General features: G+C 39.4%; 1 protein-coding gene across 1 annotated transcript in view; it reads left to right on the forward strand.

The window, feature by feature from the left end:
- FARS2 (phenylalanyl-tRNA synthetase 2, mitochondrial) overlaps positions 1–15,659 on the forward strand; it is a 114,229-nt gene extending 98,570 nt beyond the window's left edge. Inside the window, exons 5-6 of the mRNA XM_034762257.1 lie at positions 14,714–14,873; positions 15,514–15,659. Coding sequence (XP_034618148.1) covers positions 14,714–14,873; positions 15,514–15,524 — 171 coding nt within the window. The 3' untranslated portion in view covers positions 15,525–15,659. The remainder of the gene's footprint in view (positions 1–14,713; positions 14,874–15,513) is intronic.
- The last annotated feature ends 1,903 nt before the right edge of the window (positions 15,660–17,562 follow it).

The raw sequence follows: 17,562 nt of genomic DNA on the forward strand, positions 1-17,562 counted from the left end.
AGGAGGGGGAATGCGGGGTGCTCAGGGGAGGGGGTGGAGTTGGGGCGGGGACTTTGGGGAAGGGGTTGGAATAGGGGTGGGAAAGGGGCAGAGTTGGGGTGGGGGTGGGGGTGGAGTTGGGACGGGCTGGGGCCCCTGTGGAGTGTCCTCTTTTTTCAGTGTTGAAATTTGGTAACCCTGCCTTCTCTGGACAATTATATTTTCTACACACCTCTATTTTCTCTTCTCTCCTCTTGTTTTCCCCTTGCCATATTAAAAAGTGCGGGCCTCATTCTGTTTTCCCTTGCAGTACACCAATGTAAACCTGAGTAAGTTCTCCAAAATCTGTGGATTTACTCCAGAGTAAAAAGAGTGTCAAATAATTAAGTCTTGTGAGTCAATTCAGACTTTCATCAGATGAAAGCCCCATGCTGCCTCTAATATATTTTGTTTCCCATTTCTGAACCATATCTGTTTCAGCTCTCAGATGTCTGTTTAGAGAATGAGGCCTATATTTTCTAAAGTGGGCACATACTTTTGCATGTGTCTGACTTGCACTTAAACAGCTGCTAACAGTGCACAAGTTGGGGTTATGTGCATTCATTGGTACATGTGCTCTCAAATCTCCAACTTTAGCAGCACATGTGCTTTTTTAGAAATGTGGGCTTAAGTGACCAAAGTTGAATATAGCATTCCATTTCAGATGCACCATTGCTTTATATATTGTGGCATTTTCCATGGCCAAAATATTGATGGCCTTATTTGTTCTTTTTTCAGGTGTGGTTTATTTCCCTCCACGCCCCTACCCCCCTCCCATCTGTATTAAGGCCATATTTTCCTCATGGGGGTGTTGTGAGATTTATTGTACTTATGTTGTTATTCATGTAATTAATGTTTAAATACATGAAGGGCCTCAGGGTTTCTTTCAAGACAGTAGGTTATAGATGGGGAGGAAGTCTGTACATTTTCATTTTTTTTTTGGCAATAAGCAGTTTATCTGCCATAGTTAACTGAGAACACAACTATCCTGTATAGCTCCAACAGCAGGATTTTGTGAGAAGACCCTTGACAAGTAGGTAAAAGGACTTAGCAGCATATCTAGGTTTGTGATTTTTAAAAAATAATGTGTTTAACAGAGTTCTAAAAACCTTGAGGTTTTGAACAAGCCCCTGCTGATGATACCGGGGGCTTTGCTGGCTGGCCACATTCCTGAGAGCAACCTGAATGGGTCGCGGGATCAATGTCATTTAACTTTATGGGGATTAGGTAGTCTCACCAGCAGTTTGGTCTGTGTGTCTGATAGTTTGTTTCTCAGATTCAGATTCTCTCGCCTCCCCCCTCCGCCCGACTTCCTAAATACCAGTTGGGAAAATGAATATGTTTTGAATTGAAGAAAAGGGAGGCCAGACATTTAAATATTATCAATAGAAGCATTTTCTACTGTAGAAGCTTCCCAATATTTGATTTCTGATTCTCAGCTGGTTTTCTGTGGAATTCATATTTTGACACGGAGGTTTTGCAAAGCACGTTGTTTGAAAATACCAGTAGCTAAGGTGGGTTTATGATCAGATAACTTCAGTTATTCTGGAATCTATTACCCTGGAAAAATAGGGATATATGAACTGCTACTATTTGAATTGTGATGAGATTTTGTGTCACTTCATATTCATTCAGCCCTTCATCAACGTCGGCTTTCTTTTCCAGATCCTTAAAGTAAAGCCTGTTGGGGAGAAAGTAAGTTGTAGTTAATCTTAATTTTGTCTATGAGTGTCAGCTCAAAGTGTGGGCAGTTGAGACATGTCTTCTCGTTTTCCATCCAGTGTGTTATAGGAGGAGGATCAAAACAGTTATATAGAGTTATCAGTGAGGAAATTTAGAATTTGGAGACTCCAACCCCCATTGTTTGGGGACCACATGGAGCGCCCCGTGGAAGTCTACTTTTTGTTCTAAGTAATTTCTTAAACAATGTTACTGGTTTTTAAAATAATCTGTTCATGTCATTGAAAGCATGACAGGAATGAGAAAAGGTAAATATTTCAACTTACCTTTTTCATAATGGGAATGAGGTGTTGCTCCCCCACTTGGTCAAAGAACCTCAAAATCTAGGAACACAGTAAGCCTCAGATGTGAGTGCAGAGCAGGACTGGCTGGCATTGTCTGAGCCGTGGCATCCAGCTTAAAAAAAAAAAATTAGAGGATAGTAGCAGTACAACTTTCTTAATGTCCTCAAATTTGTTCTGGAGTGATGCTCTTAAGGGATTAAAACTTCTTTATTTTTCATCCTCACTCAATCAAGGGCCTCTGTTAAGATTGCCAACAAGGGTTCCAGGCAATGCCAATTTTGTGATGTAGGGCTACCACTTAAATGTAATGCATATTCATGATTGGCAGGGGTTGGACTATGCATTCTTATCCACATGAGTGGCATCTCCTGATTGGGGGAGAAGGGACAGGGAACAGAAGGGGAGGAGATAAAAGAGGAACAGTGACATGAAAGAAAAATGTTTTCAGTGGACATTCCCTCTGTAATGGGCGCTTCTCCCTGGCTAACAAGTCTTGGCTAAAATATTTAGCTTATTGTGCGGTACAATGGATGAAAAGTCTGATTTAAAAATAGGCTTCATTTGGTACCAACTTTCCACAGGAATGTGAACATAAGAATGGCCATACTGGGTCAGACCAAAGGTCCATCTAGCCCAGTATCCTGTCTTCCAACAGTGGCCAATGCCATGTGCTTCAGAAGGAATTAATAGAACAGGCAATCATGGAGTGATCCATCACCTGTTGTCCACTCCCAGCTTCTGACAAACAAAGGCTAGGGACACTCAGAGCATGGTGTTGCATCCCAACTTGAATAATTGTTCAGCATCCCAAGGGTTAGCAGGGGCACCCAAACTCGAGTCCCCTTATTTTAACACAGGTTGGCAGGGTATTCTCTGTGTGGGGTCCAAGATTCTTGAACCCACCCCTTGGTCCGAAATAGCCAAAAATTTGGTAACTTTCCAGGCACTCTGCAGAAGACACCTGTTTGTCAAGGTCTTGGAGAAGGCTGAGGGTGTGCTTCCTAGATGATGAAGTTCTACAGCCTATTGGCTGGTCGAGTTCCTGTAGAACTTATTTCAGTGCGGCTGAGATTTAATTTAATTGTACATATTGTATGATTTTCACACTTCTTGGGGCATGCAGGCTGAGCCTCACCTTGTTACCATCTTCCCTCCAGCACAAGGGAGTCCTGCTCATACTAGCTAGGTGTAAGCTCCCTAACCCAGCCAGCCCTGTCCTTGCCTTGCAAGTTGACAATAAATGCACCCCAGCTCCCAAGTCCGTTAAATGTATCCCCCTGTGGTATCCAGCTCCTGATCACTGGATGCCCACAGAAATCCCAGATCCTCTGTTTCCAAAGGAGCAGCTTACAGGTTTTACCTTAGAGCGCTGTCCCTGTATTATGTACAGCACTTGAGTTAAATTATAAATAAAGCCCCACTTAATATGCGATACTGTGGATCCCACAATATTAAGATTCCACCACAATTTTGATTTTAATTACTTTGCACAGTCCACAATTTTGCATACATTTTGAGGTTTGCAACCACACTTTTTCCCCATTAGTACAGTAGAACCCCATTTATCCAAGCTGACAGCAGCAGGACTCCTGCGGTCACCCCCACGCATTAATGACTGTAATATAGTTGCAGCGAAATGTCTGGGTATAAAAAAAAATAATAATAAGCAGGCATAATACTTGAGTGTTTATATCATTCCAGCAAATTTTTCTTAAAGAAATAGGTCTTCTCTTGCTTTTCCAAATTACCACAATTAATAAAGCTCCATTATTACTGATCTGCAATTTTCCATGACTTGTCTGCAATTCAGCTGCAATTATTTGACAATCATCCTGTGATTCAAGTAGGGCCTTAATTATAAAACAAAAGGAAATTTATTTAAGAAAGAATAGAGATTCAAATAAAAACCGGTATGAGAGATGGGAACAAATGGTTACATATTAAACAACATCATAACATGCTTTCTAGAGACTAAACTTAACTAACAAGGCATTCTCCTGTCTCCTACAAGATAGCTTACCCCATGTTCTTTCCCCAGCATTTGCAGCCAGTTTGGTTGAGTCCTCTTCCTGTAAGATCAAGCCTGCAGGCAGTTTGTCCCACCAGATTAAAGGAAACACGGGGTTCATCTGACCCCTAGAAATAGTCCCCCAAATCATAGTTTTAGTTTGCAAACAGGATAACCCCCTGTAGTTTATTTTTTTCCCTGTGTGCTTCTTTCATGCTGATTTGACTTCTCTTTATTAGCTTTTGACTCAATATGTAAATGGGCCTCCATTGTAAAGGTTACAATTCTTAATTTACACATAGCCAGAGAGAGAAATGTTTCTGGTGGAATGATTCTGGGGTGTGTCACTTTACGTGTTTTAAGAACATAATTTTTGTACAGATACATAACTCCACAGATATCAGCTGTACATACATCTCACAATGATTGTGATGAACAGTATGACACGGGCTTTCATTAGAGACCTTACATTATGCTGTTTGAGCTGTAAATATCAGACTATGGGGATCTCTGTAACCCTTATGCACCCTTTATGCCCTCTGCCAGTTAACATAACGAGGTCCCTGGGTCACAATAATTAATTATGTTAGAGCACCTAGACCTTGGATAGGCATCTTTATTATTTTAAATATAAATAAATAAAATAAATGTTTGGAACTCCCATCTTACTCAGAAGTCAGTTCAAAATCAAAGTATGTATTTCAAGACAAATTTATCAAACAGATGTACCAGCTTCTTTAATCAGAAGACAAAAAGCAAGTTTCATCCACAGGTATATTTGAAAAGGTTTAGTTTGTTAAAGAAATGAAGAATTATAGCATTATGAACCTGAAATCCATCATTATGAGTCTGGTACACCTTTGAATATGATAGCTTTTTCTATGTTATTCCAAGCGGCATACTTAGTCTTCCTTTAAAGAAACATTTTGGCTAGATTTGAAAAAAATGAAATTTGTTTCCTGTATTTGGGGGAATGAAGACTGAAGCTTCCAGAGATTAAGAAAGCTGAGCAGGCTTACTGTCTGAAATGATTTTTGTTGCTCTCTTCCCAAGCCAAAAGCTTGTCAGTGAGCAGCATAGAGTACTCCATTATTAACACACTGGCTCATGCATCTTCTCAGTGATTGACTCTGCTTAGATTGGGTGTGATTGCACAAGTTTTGTTGTGTCAGAGACTACTTGGGATGGCAGGAAGTTTTCTTGTTGATGCACCAGCTCCAGATAAATGTCATTGCTAATCCATCAGTTTATAAAATACAGTATATTTTAAAAAATATGAAAATGCTTCGATATTGGTAAGTGGATTTAGAGTACAGCTGCTTGTTTATTTATAGGGATATTGTCAAGGTTGGTAAATCAATTTTTTTTTCTTGTGTCTTTTAGAAAACTATAATTTTGTATAGGAAAAAGTTTAAAATTTTTTATTTTTTCCTTTCACAAAAATAAGTTATTAGCTCAATACATACGAATAACCTTTCAATAATAAACCGATGTGTAAATATGGTAGAAAAATTGGTAAGGAAACAGATGTTTTTAACTTTCCAATTGGCTATGTATTTAAAAACAGAGAGGAACAGTAGGCAGAATACTATGACATTGTCAGTGCCCCTTTTAATCAGGGTTTCCTTAATCTTTGCCATCCTAACATCACTGATAGATTAGGTGTTCTCTATTAATCTATGTAGAGTTGACCAAAAATTTGGGGGGGAAATTGAAATTTTTTCTTAAATGGAAAAATGAGTCACATTTTTCACAGAAGTCAAAAATTGTTGGTGAGCTCCAAAATTGTGTCTATTTATCTAATTAGTCTAATCTAGGTTTTTATATCAGATTCATCACCGTGGTATCTGAACATCCAAGTGACAGGTAGATATTCTTAAGTAGTGTATTCAGAAAGAACTTAGCCTCATTCGAGTGTTGAGTGAATATGCTGAAATGGAATTCTCACTCAGTTAGAACAAGGGATACTGTACAACTCGCTTTACTGTGAATAAATGGCAATTCTCGGGTTATTTGTTGACCATACAAGGTATGTCTACACTGCAGCTGGGAAGGTATACCCTTGCGTTAATGGGACTCAAATTAGCACTCTAAAAATAGCAATGTGGATGTTCCAATTTGAGCGGAAGCTCAGTCTCTCAAGCCCATCCAACCTCTAGGCTTCAGAGCCTGAACTCTGCTCTAAGCCAGAACAGCCACATTGTTATTTTTAGCCGCTAGCTTGAGCCCCACTAGTGCAAGTCCGTCTTCCTGGGCTGAGAGGCTCGCACCAAGCTGCAGTGTAGATGACATACCCACAGAATGCTTGCTGATTATTATTTTTTTTTGTACTCTCCCTGGTGGAGGGTACTTATTACATAATCTTAACACAGGGATTTGCATAATCACTATACAGCTGGTGAAAAAAATTCTCTATAACCATATGTGGATAATGTCAATTCCTTCATTTTGATTGGCTACTGTAAATCCCTGCCAGTAGAATTGGCTTCTGACCTGAGAAGTCCCTCTTGGTAAGCACACAATAAGCATGGCTAACTCAGCTTCTAAGCCCTTCTCCCATCTAGTCACCCCACCGAGCCCCATGTTCTAATTACAGTTTAATTAAACAGGAGTTTCTCTTGGTGATGAAGACTAAGCCTTCCATAAGGGTAAAGTGGAGTAGGGAGGAAGACATGCAGACTGTGAAGAAGTGCTGTGACAGGGCAGCCATAAATATAAGGAGCCAGTCAGAGCACAGGGTGTATTGCTGGGGAACACATTACAGTATAATGAAGGTATCACTTTCAAGTAAACTTGTTAGTAGCTGTTCCTGAGCTAATGAACATTGAGACAAAAGGATTCCATTATCACCTCCTATGTTTAAATGCCTCATTGTATCAGAGCCCTAATGTGTGTAATTTTGCTTATGCCAGGATGCTATTTTGATGAACACCTTGGATTAGCTGGACAGAAATCTATTTATCTAACCCAGGTTTTTATACTGCATTCAAAACCATGTTATCTAAGTGCCATGTTTGTTGGCAAGACAAGAGATGTCAGGATTTAAAACAATATAAATTCAAACATGTTGTGATGGGTTTTCCCCGGGGTGCCACCTGGAACTGGGGTACCACTGAGCCCCCTGACCACCAGCCTGGGCTCCCTCTCACACTGTACTGCTGTGACAAGCTACAAAGCCCTCCAGCCTGTACTTAAACCAGCATACGTATAGGTAGGGGCACTCCCAGCTCCGGTTATAAGTAGGCTCTCTGACCAGCCCCTGTATAGGAAGGCTGCTCCCAGGTCCTCAGGCATGTACCCCCTCTGGAGTATAAACTCAAAATTATACCGTCTTGCGCTGCACAGGGAACTGCACAGCGTAAGCTCATAAAATTTGCCCCCTCCCTCAATGTGGAGAGGAGTATGCAACAGCCTTTTGCCCCCGAGTTTTGATTCCCACACACTGGTTTAGATAAAGCAAAAACAAATTTATTGACTACAAAAGATAGATTTTAACTGATTATAAGTGATCGCAAACGGATCAAAACAGATTACCTAGCAAATAAACAAAAAATGCAAACTAAGCTTAATATACTAAATAGATTGGATATGAATTAGCAGATTCTCACCCTAAGAAATGATACAAGCAGGCTGCAGGTGCTTAAGGGGCAAGCTACACTTGCTTTACAGCTTGGAATCACCAGGTGTTTCAGTCACAGACTAAAAATCCCTTTAACCTGGGTCCAGCACTTCCCTCAGTCCAGTCTTTGTTCCTCAGGTGTTTCTGGGAGTCTTCTTCTGTGGGGAGCGAAGAACCGCAGATGATGTCACTCCCTGCCTTATATAGCTTTTGCATATGGCAGGAACCCTTTGTTCCAGTATGTCCAGACCAGTCTGTGGAAAAACACTGACATCCCAAGATAGAGTCTAGAGACATGGGGTCACATCACATGTCTTTGTAGAGTCGTAGCAGCCATTACTCGGAGGCTGTCTGTAGCATTCACAGGAAGGCTCCCCAGGTGGGCGATAAGCTTCTCCTAAGGCCTATTGTTTTTTCCTTATGGCTCATTGCCCTGAATAGGCCCTTCCCCAACCAGCCATCTAGACTGAAAGCGTCTTGTCTAGTGAACATTACCCAGGTGTAACTACATTTGAAATACAGACACATAGTCAATATTCATAGCTTCAGATATAAAAGTGATACATGCATACAAATAGGATAATAATATTCAGCAAATCATAACCTTTTCAGTGACATCTCACATGACTTATCTTGCATAAAATGCATCATAACTATGTCATAATCATATAATAATATCACTATGAAGAATATGGGGTGCAGTGTCACACATGTTACTAAACTCTTAGCTTTTTGCTTTCATACTGTTATACAAACATTGAATCACACACCTAGGTTTAATTAAATAAGGTGGCTACAAACTGTTTAATTGTTTTAAACTGGTCAACTTTTTGATGAGAAAAAACGGGTTGATCAATGCTATAAAAAGATTTTAAAGAAATGTAGCTCCATTTTTATTTTTTGTATAATAATTAGTATCTTCTGGCCATCTGAGGTTACCAATGTTGACTTACTTCCTGCTATTGCCTATTCTGATCTGACTAGTACAGTGGTTCTCAAAGCCGGTCCGCCGTTTGTTCAGGGAAACCCGCTGGCGGGCCGGCCGGTTTATTTACCTGCTGCGTCCTCAGGTTCGGCCGATCGCAGCTCCCACTGGCCGCGGTTCGCCGCTCCAGGCCGATGAGGGCTGCAGGAAGCACATTCCTCGGCCCGCGCTGTTTCCCGCAGCCCCCATTGGCCTGGAGTGGCGAACCGCAGCCAGTGGGAGCCGCGATCGGCCGAAGCTGCGGATGCGGCAGGTAAACAAACCGGCCCGGCCTGCCAGGGGTTTTCCCTGAACAAGCGATGGACCAGCTCTGAGAACCACTGGACTAGTAGACATCATGCCATATGGTTAAATCACCTAATTCCTCCTTCCTTTTTAATGCTGAATTAGCTGGCTGTACTGATACATAGTGGAAGAATGTGTATCTGTCCTGCAGGATGATGCAATATGTTTGGCTTTCAAAATTAAATAGAAAGACTTCATGTCATGACACAAGATAGACACACAGTTGTTTATTACATCACTAAACCAAACCTTTATTCTTCTGCTTGTAAAATTAAGTGGACAGGTTATAATAAAATGGTCTGTTTTTCACAATCTACTCTGAAAGAGTAAACATACATGACATGACTGCAGCTTGGACGTGCTAATGTTGTATGTGAAATTATTAAAATATATCCATGTGATCTGATGCAGAAGTTCTCTGGCATAAAAGTTTAGAATAGGCACTAAAATGGGTGAGACTGTAGGTCATTCTCCATCCTATTCAGTAGTTAGCTTCCCTGGGCTGGTTTACACACACACACACAAGTTGCACTGCTTTACTTATACTGGTATAATTAAAGCAGTACAAGCCTCCTAGTGTGGACATAGTTATACTGGTAAAAATGTGCTTATACCAGGATAGCTTATTCTGGTACAGGAAGGGGAATAACTATACCAATATAAGGCATTTTTTGTAATGATATAACTTGAATCCACATTAGGACTTGTACCGATATAACTATATCAGTTTAAAAAAAAGTCACATCCTTGAGGCCTTAGTGAAATAATTATGCTGATACAAGAACTGTGTGTAGATCAGGCTTCTATGGAACATGCCAGCAAGGATGCTAATTAGTGCATATCCTAATGGTGGCATTTTGCAATATGGCAGCATGCCAGTCAAGAACTACATTTAATCCATTTCACATATGCCAGTACAAAAGATTTCCCTCCTCCCCACCCAGTTAAATTATTGGAGCTGCATGTGATTCCCTTGGAAGGAGTAAACAAACTGACTTGGGCACCAGGCGTCCCATCAAGCTGCAGAGCTCCTGGATGATTGAATTTATGTATTTTAAGAGGTTTTGTGAACATGTTTTAATGTTATATTTGAATTAATAATTAAGTGGCAAAAAATGACATTAATGCAGAGTTAAGGTTGCTTGGTGGTATATTGTCTCCTTGCAGTAGGTTGAGTTGAGGAAAACTCAAACTTATGAAAACCGGGAAATGCACAGTTAAGGTTGCACAGTTAACTCTACCCTTTTTCGTCCATGCCCCAGTACGCCCCAATACACATAGACCTTTATTCTGCCACCCCCACAGTTGCTGAAATGTACAACCTCTTTCCCCTCCCCTACCACCCATCGCCATTTATCCCACTTCCCAAAGCTCCCCTCCCTTTGCTGCAGCCCCAAACCCATTCCCTCTATTTCCCCACTCCTCCACCCTTAATACCACTCTTCTCCCAGGAAGCATTCATGTCTAACGTTTCCCCAAAGACTTGGATTACATCCCCCCATGACTCTCAAATTGTAGCAACCTCCAGTCACTCAGTCCAAAACTCCTTGCCTCTTAGGAGGGAGCATGTGATTAATTTATCCTTAATGATGATAATTGAAGGGTGAATCAGTCATCCATCTCAATGAGGTTTGAGATTCATCTAATTATTAATACCTCTCAGTTCAACAGTATAAGACAGCAGAAGAGAACTGTTTTTTTTTTTTTTTGGGGTGGGGGGGAAGGGAACTGCAACTTGGGAAGCCTTTGGTCAGTTGACCCCCAAATTTGGATCGCTAATACTACCTTGCACCTCCATGATGAGGCACACCAAATTTCAAAGCAGTCTGAGTAACCATTTGGATTTTAGAGCACTTACAAGAGTCAAGTTTTAAAGCACATAAAGTGGCAGGAGTGGAACCCTCTAGCCATATTGGTGCATACACACAGTAAAAAAAATAATGTATATTTTCTTAAATACTATTATCAGTTTGGGTCCCCCCAAAGATTTAGTGGTGCCGTGCACTACCTTGGGTATAACTTGACAGACTGTGACCCACATCACTTCAATAGTTTGAGGCCTTGGGGGGGATGGTGAAGGGGGGAGAGAGAGAGAAGAGGTGACTTGAATTCTGCACAAAAAAATTCCCCAACTGGGTTTTGGTTTTTCTTTCTTTTCTTTTCTTTCTTTCTTTTTTTTTTTATGGCTGTTTTTTTTTCCCCCAGGGTTCATATCTCTGCAGCTCTTAGCTTAAATGACCCCGGATTACACTACAGTTTTAGTGTTTTAGCTCTGTGTGAGTTGGGAATCACAGCCCTAACTCTTAGTGTAGACATAGCCTTAGAGTTTTAGATGATTGATCTGTGCAGCTAGTGGTAAGGTCAAGTGGATGCTGTGGTGGAGACAATTTGTTTTGTTTGGGCAATGCAGAAAAAATGCCAGCGGGGAAAAGGGTGTTTTTTAACTTTCAAATAGTCACTTGCAAGATGAACCTCTTGTTCTTATTTCAAAGCGCAATAAATAATTTTTAAAGCTGCTGCCTTTCTTTTTGTTAGAGTGATGAGTACTCATTTTATTTGCTATTTTCTTTTTTCCTCTTTTCCTTTTTTCCTGTGACATGCTGAACACAACATAGGAATCTGACCTTGGGTTCTTTTTTCTGTTTCCCAACCGTGTAACTTCCTGACTTGTAATATTAGACCAGTTCAGGTGGTACTGTAGTGGGTTTTTTTCCACTCACGCTCCCAATCTTGGCTGCTAATTTTCCTAATAATTAAATTCAAACTTCCCCTGTTCAGCATTACATCTGTGATATTTGTGCTAGAAATTAGCCTTGATTAATTGTGACCTGCATTTGAAAGTCAGCAGTGGTTTATTAGAACTTCTAAAAAAGCATTTTACAAGTTTTGTTTTTGTTTTTGTTAACTCTATGGGCATTCGTGAACTGTTAAGGATACTGTTCATAGTACATTTTGAGTTCAAGACACGTTTGCTGGGATAGATCAAATGGGCCAATCACAATGCCTTTGTGCCTCTGATCGGCTGAGTATATCTAATGTAGTCAGGAGGGTCAGTAGAAGCCATTTCACTTGGTTTCACAAGGGGAGAGGTTGACCTGGAAAATCAAATAGGCAGGAAGTGGGAAGAAATACATCTGCTGGTCCCTATGTGTCTCTGACACTAACAGGCAGTTGCCTAGTACATTGTTACCTTCTGTGATTCTCTACTTATTGTGAACTGTCTTGTTTTATATTTTGGTTCACATAATAATTATAGGACAGTTTTATAATAACTTTGATCTCAGAAAAATGTACATTGTTGCATCAGAAGCCTGCTTCTTTTCCAGTTCTTGTGAGACAGCAAACACTGCAAATATCAGAAAAGTGTCAACATTGACTTTTGCTTATGGATTTATAAGAAGAATTGATCATGGGAAAACTTTCTGAACATCAGGGATTTGAATCCATGCAAACTGGTTATGATGCACAATATTTACAAGGCTGTTTGTTACCCTACTTGAAAGGGTTTGCATTCTGCTGCTGGGCATCTTCAGTATAACAGCTTCATGTCTACATTAACCCTGTAGCAAAGTGAGCTAAAATTGCGTCTTCTGCTCCATAGCTAGCTGCTGTTATGGGCATGAGTATGTTGTATTATGTAAACTTCTGTTCCAGGAAAAGTGTTAACCTCCAAGTTTCCCCTTGTTCTCTGTTAAAAGTTCAAGGGATCTACCATCAATCTTTATTACCTGAGTCATCAGGCTGGATGAGAGGGGTTGTGTACACAAGGATTTATGTGTATATTTCTTTTCCCTCTCTCCACCCGTATACCCATATATTTATTGTTGTCACACCTCTCAGCTTTTAGATCTTCCACAGTGTGACACCGGCAATCAAATTGTTTGACAGGTGAGAGATATACAGATCACCTGTGGCTGATTACATTTTGTGTGCCTTTATTGAGATTTTAATGGTTTTTAACTTTAAAACCTTGTTTTAAGTATGTTTTAAAGTAAGTAATTAGTTTAAAAAAAAAAAGAAAACTGGAATAATAAATAGGTCATCGGTAGGGTATGATTCCTGGATTTTCAGATCCCAAGGACAGTGCTCTATTACGCAAGCTACAAAGAATATATTATTTTTGTTGTGGACAAGGCATGCCAGAAGGACACTACACATATTTAGCAATTGGGTTACACAGCTGTTTGGTAGGCAGCTGCAGTATATTGAGACTTGGATTCCTGAATTCTGTTTCTGGCTCTGGGAGGGGAGTGTTGTGTAGTGGCTAGAACTGTGGCTATAGACCAGATAGACAAGTATGCTGACTGGGCATAGTAATTTGAAAGACAATGTGTCTTGGGTCTTCTTTGTTAGAGACCTGGGTTCTATTCTCAGTGCTGCCTGAAATGACCTTGTGCTGCCTTGCAGTTAATTTACTTGTAGAACAGGGAAAGCAATTTGACTGCCTTCTATAATGTGTATAAACTGTGCTGAAGAATAAGAGTGGTGAAGTATAGAAATATAAACAGCAGTAAGTAGAAGTGAAATCTGAACTTCTTGCTTTCAGCTGAGTGCACTTTCCCATAGGGTACAAAGTACTTTGTGGAGGGGAGTCTCTCACACACACTCAACCACCCATCCCGCCTGCTTCCCTTTGTGGTGCAATGGAAGAGACAATTGGATTCAGCCACTAGGTGATACACATGAGAGGTCTGCTGATTTTTAGGTAATCCATTTGGAAGGCAGGTGCAATATTAAGGGCAGGCACATTCTATTGTGGCTATTCTAAATGTGGCTTAAATTCTAGCATGACCTGCAGGTCTCTTTGGGAAGAATCAAAGTGTTTTTATTAGGGTTGGGTCAATCACACAAAGCTTGAGATCTTGGAAACTATTTTTGGGTTTCCAAAGCTAGCTTATGTTTATAGTCTTTCATTTATATGAAATTTTTTCATAGATTTTTATTGAGTGTTTTAATTTTGAAAAATTTTTCAAGCTACAACAAATTTTATTATATATTAATATTGTGATATAACTTAGATGTACTACATTGTGTTCTCTGTTTTGGGTACTCTTATTTATCATGATAACTTCTGAAGTAACAAAATGGTTAAAAAATTTATTTGTGACTCTCCCATCCCAAACAGATTGATTTAATTTGTTACTATAAATAAACAGATTTATGAATCTCTCACCTACAAATAGATTTCTGTAATTAGTAGCTATAAATAATCATAGTGTACAGAATCAAGTTGTAAAGCTCAGTTGATTGAATGTTTGATAGTTCATCTTACTGTTTAAAGAATGGAATTTGTAACAAATTTTAAATAAAAATAAAAAAAAAAACTGTGAGGTTTCAAACATCATGTATCTTTCAACTAGAAACTCCAGCTCCTCTTACATTTTTTCTTACTTTTGGTTACAGCTTTGAAGTGTTTGACTCTGCTCTGGAAAGTGATTTTTAAGATGCAGTGTTTTTATTGCCTCTTGATTTTCATAACAAATATGCTCAGTCTATAAATAAATAGATGTTTTTCTAACTGCTATCCCTGCAAACTCAACCTGGGTCTTGAGAGTCAGGCTGGGTTTTTTTTCTTGTATATTTGTTGGCATCATCGTCCATAATAAAGATTCTTCAGGAAAAAAATATGCCCACAATTACACCAATACAAAACCATAATCTTTAAATTTCCATTTCATGCTGAAGACTCAGCAGCTGAACTCCTTACTAGAGTCAATAAAACTTCATTAAAAAGTCACTAATACAAAACAATGTGCTTTGTTTCATTGGTTTAGTTGTTCAGCAACATCAAAGATGGAGAAAGTTTACAGTTGTTTGAGCAAGGGCATCGCACGGCACACAAGCAGGAGACACACACCATGGAGGCAGTGCGGCTGGTGGAATTCAATCTAAAACAAGTGCTCACAAAGCTTGTGACTAATCTCTTTGGTGATGGTAAGTATTGCAATGTGTGTTAGACCCTTTCACCTAGTCTACTGGTGGGCAGGCATGGATCCAAGTTTTTGAGAACGGTTATGCAGCATAATAAAAGAAAGAGAGCCAGGGAGAGCTGTTGGGACCTGTCATGGCACTAAAACAGCTGCATTTGTTTTTAAAAAGTCTATTGATTGCTCTTTTTTGATATAATCAGTAATTTTATATACAATTACATATTGTGTGTATGTTATTACATCCACTCTGTCCAAGAAGTAACATGAAAGTTCCCCATAGCTTAATAAACTAGACTCTGTAACTGAGTGGAGGCTGTCCATCATTTGCTGTTTCGAGGTTATAGAGTGTGTGTGTATGAATAAGAATGGTTTTTAATAACAGTTACTATACTGAAGTTTATTCTGCAGCAGGTTAGGGGGAGACCAGATGAACATTAGAAAAAACATTCTTAAATAAATAGTTGCTAAACCTGCAGACTGAAACTTTAAATTACTAGATTCCCTACTCATTTTGATCTATCAATGAGGTTATTCTCTTTCTCCCTCCCTCCCTCCCCATTTTTCGGGAACATAAAGACATAGCGTATGGTCAGGAACTTATAAGAATTAAGTCTTTTTCCTCTCTCCTGTCTTTCACTCTCCAGCTCTTCTCTGATTACTTCCAGCTCAGTTGTCAGTGAAAACAGAACAATAAAGTAAGGTGGCACCAAAGGAACAAAATCCATGCTATGTAGTTTATTATGTAGTCGTACAATATGGGCACAGTGCAAAAGATCTTGGATAAGTTCAAATAAATTCTGCCTGTCACAGCATTTATATTTGAATGTTTATTCTGCTGTCCAATTTATCGTATGTTTTTTGTTTACTTTTCTGCCTCAGAAACGCAAATGTCCCTCAGATTTTAATTTTGAATTTCAAATGGATTTTACTTTGTTGCTTCTGTAGAAAAATGATGTAATTTTTCTTTTTGTTGAAATAGAATTATACTGTAAGGTCCCACATTCAGTTGCTTAAGGTCCCACATTCAGTTGCTTAAGGTCCCACATTCAATTGCATGCTCTCTCTCTCTCTCTCTCTCTCTCACACACACACACACACACACACACACACACACACACACACACACACACACACTCACACTCACTCACTTTTGTTTATTATTGCTGCTTTTCATAAATCACTTAGGTTGTATTCTTTACAGATTATGAAGTCGGCAAAACCTCTCAGTTGAGTTACACATTCTATCAAGTGGGATAACATGTTCATAAGCACTGGAGCTATAGCAAGCTTCTGAGGTATCTTACTGCCATACATGTCATTAAATAACATAAGTTACTTAAAGTCTATCCTTTTGTGAAAGCTAAATGACTATATCAGGTCTTTATTTTATCTCTCGAAGTCTTTCCTCTGGTTTTATTGATCCCTGGCAAAACAATCATAAATATTAGAATAGGAAAAGACCTAGAATATTAAGTCATCTTGTTCGCATTCTTGACAATATATGATGGTTCCTTTTGTTACATTTTCTAGTGTTTTGTCTTGTCGAATTTTACATTTCCCAAATTATATGCCTTCCACCTCTTCCAATAGATCTCACTGTCAGGGAGCTTTTCCGGATATTCAGCCTAGATTTCCGCTTTCTTAATTTCCTTCCATTCCTTCTAGTTACTGTGTATGTCCTCTCGTAATACAGTAATTAATTTCTCTCACTCTGCATTTATACTCTTCAGATGTTTGAAGATTGTTGTGTGCCCACTTAGTCATCATTGCACCAAGCTACACGTACTACATACCAAGCTATTTTAATCTTTCCTCATGCAGTAAATCAGTCTCTCCTGCTTACCGATCTTTTTTGTTGCCCTCCTTTGAACTCTCTTCAGTTGTCCGAAGCTTTTTCACACTGAGGTGTCCAGAGTTGAATGCAGTATTTCAGAAGTGGGCTGACCAGAGAGGAACTATTATTTTTTTGCTCTGTGACTTGTTGCTCTGCATAAATAGCCCAAAGTTCATTGGCCTTTTTTGTTGCCACATCTCATTGTAAACTCATAACTAATTTGCTGCCAAGTACTTTCACCTTTACTCCTTTGCAGATTCCTTCCTCACTCAATATCTTTATTTCAGATTATTTCCCCCTGATCTGTTAGATTGCATTTTCCTAAGCCAACTCTCATTTTATGTGTTGCCCGTATTTCTAACCACTCTAGGCCTCTTCATATTACCTCTAATCTTTGCAGAACTTTCCAGTTTATTATAATCAGTGTTGTTTGCTACCATTTCTGACTAATTAGTGAAGTTGTTAAGTAAGACTGATCTAATACTGACCCATGCAACACCTCATAAATGTCTTTCCCCAAGTCAGTCCTGATTATGTGGGTCCTACATAAATGCTGACTTTTAAAAACAACCCTCGTGCTGAAAAATGTTCAGCACATTCAGCTCATTCGTGCCTGAGTTCGGGACAGACATATGAAACAACAAATGGAAAACTTTGGCATGAATGGAATCCTGTCATTGCAATGGAAGAAATGTCCCTCCCCTGCATGAGGATGGAATGATCCTTATGGAGAAAGTCCCATTTAAAGATACAAAACTGGGAAGAATTCTGTACAACTTGTATGCCCTTTTGAATAAGTGACCAGTCCTCAAGGTGATTCAAATCAGATCAAGTGTCCAGCTGTTCCCCTGTCACCAGT

This window comes from Trachemys scripta, chromosome 2 (genome assembly GCF_013100865.1).
Source record: "Trachemys scripta elegans isolate TJP31775 chromosome 2, CAS_Tse_1.0, whole genome shotgun sequence".
NCBI lineage: Eukaryota > Metazoa > Chordata > Testudines > Emydidae > Trachemys > Trachemys scripta.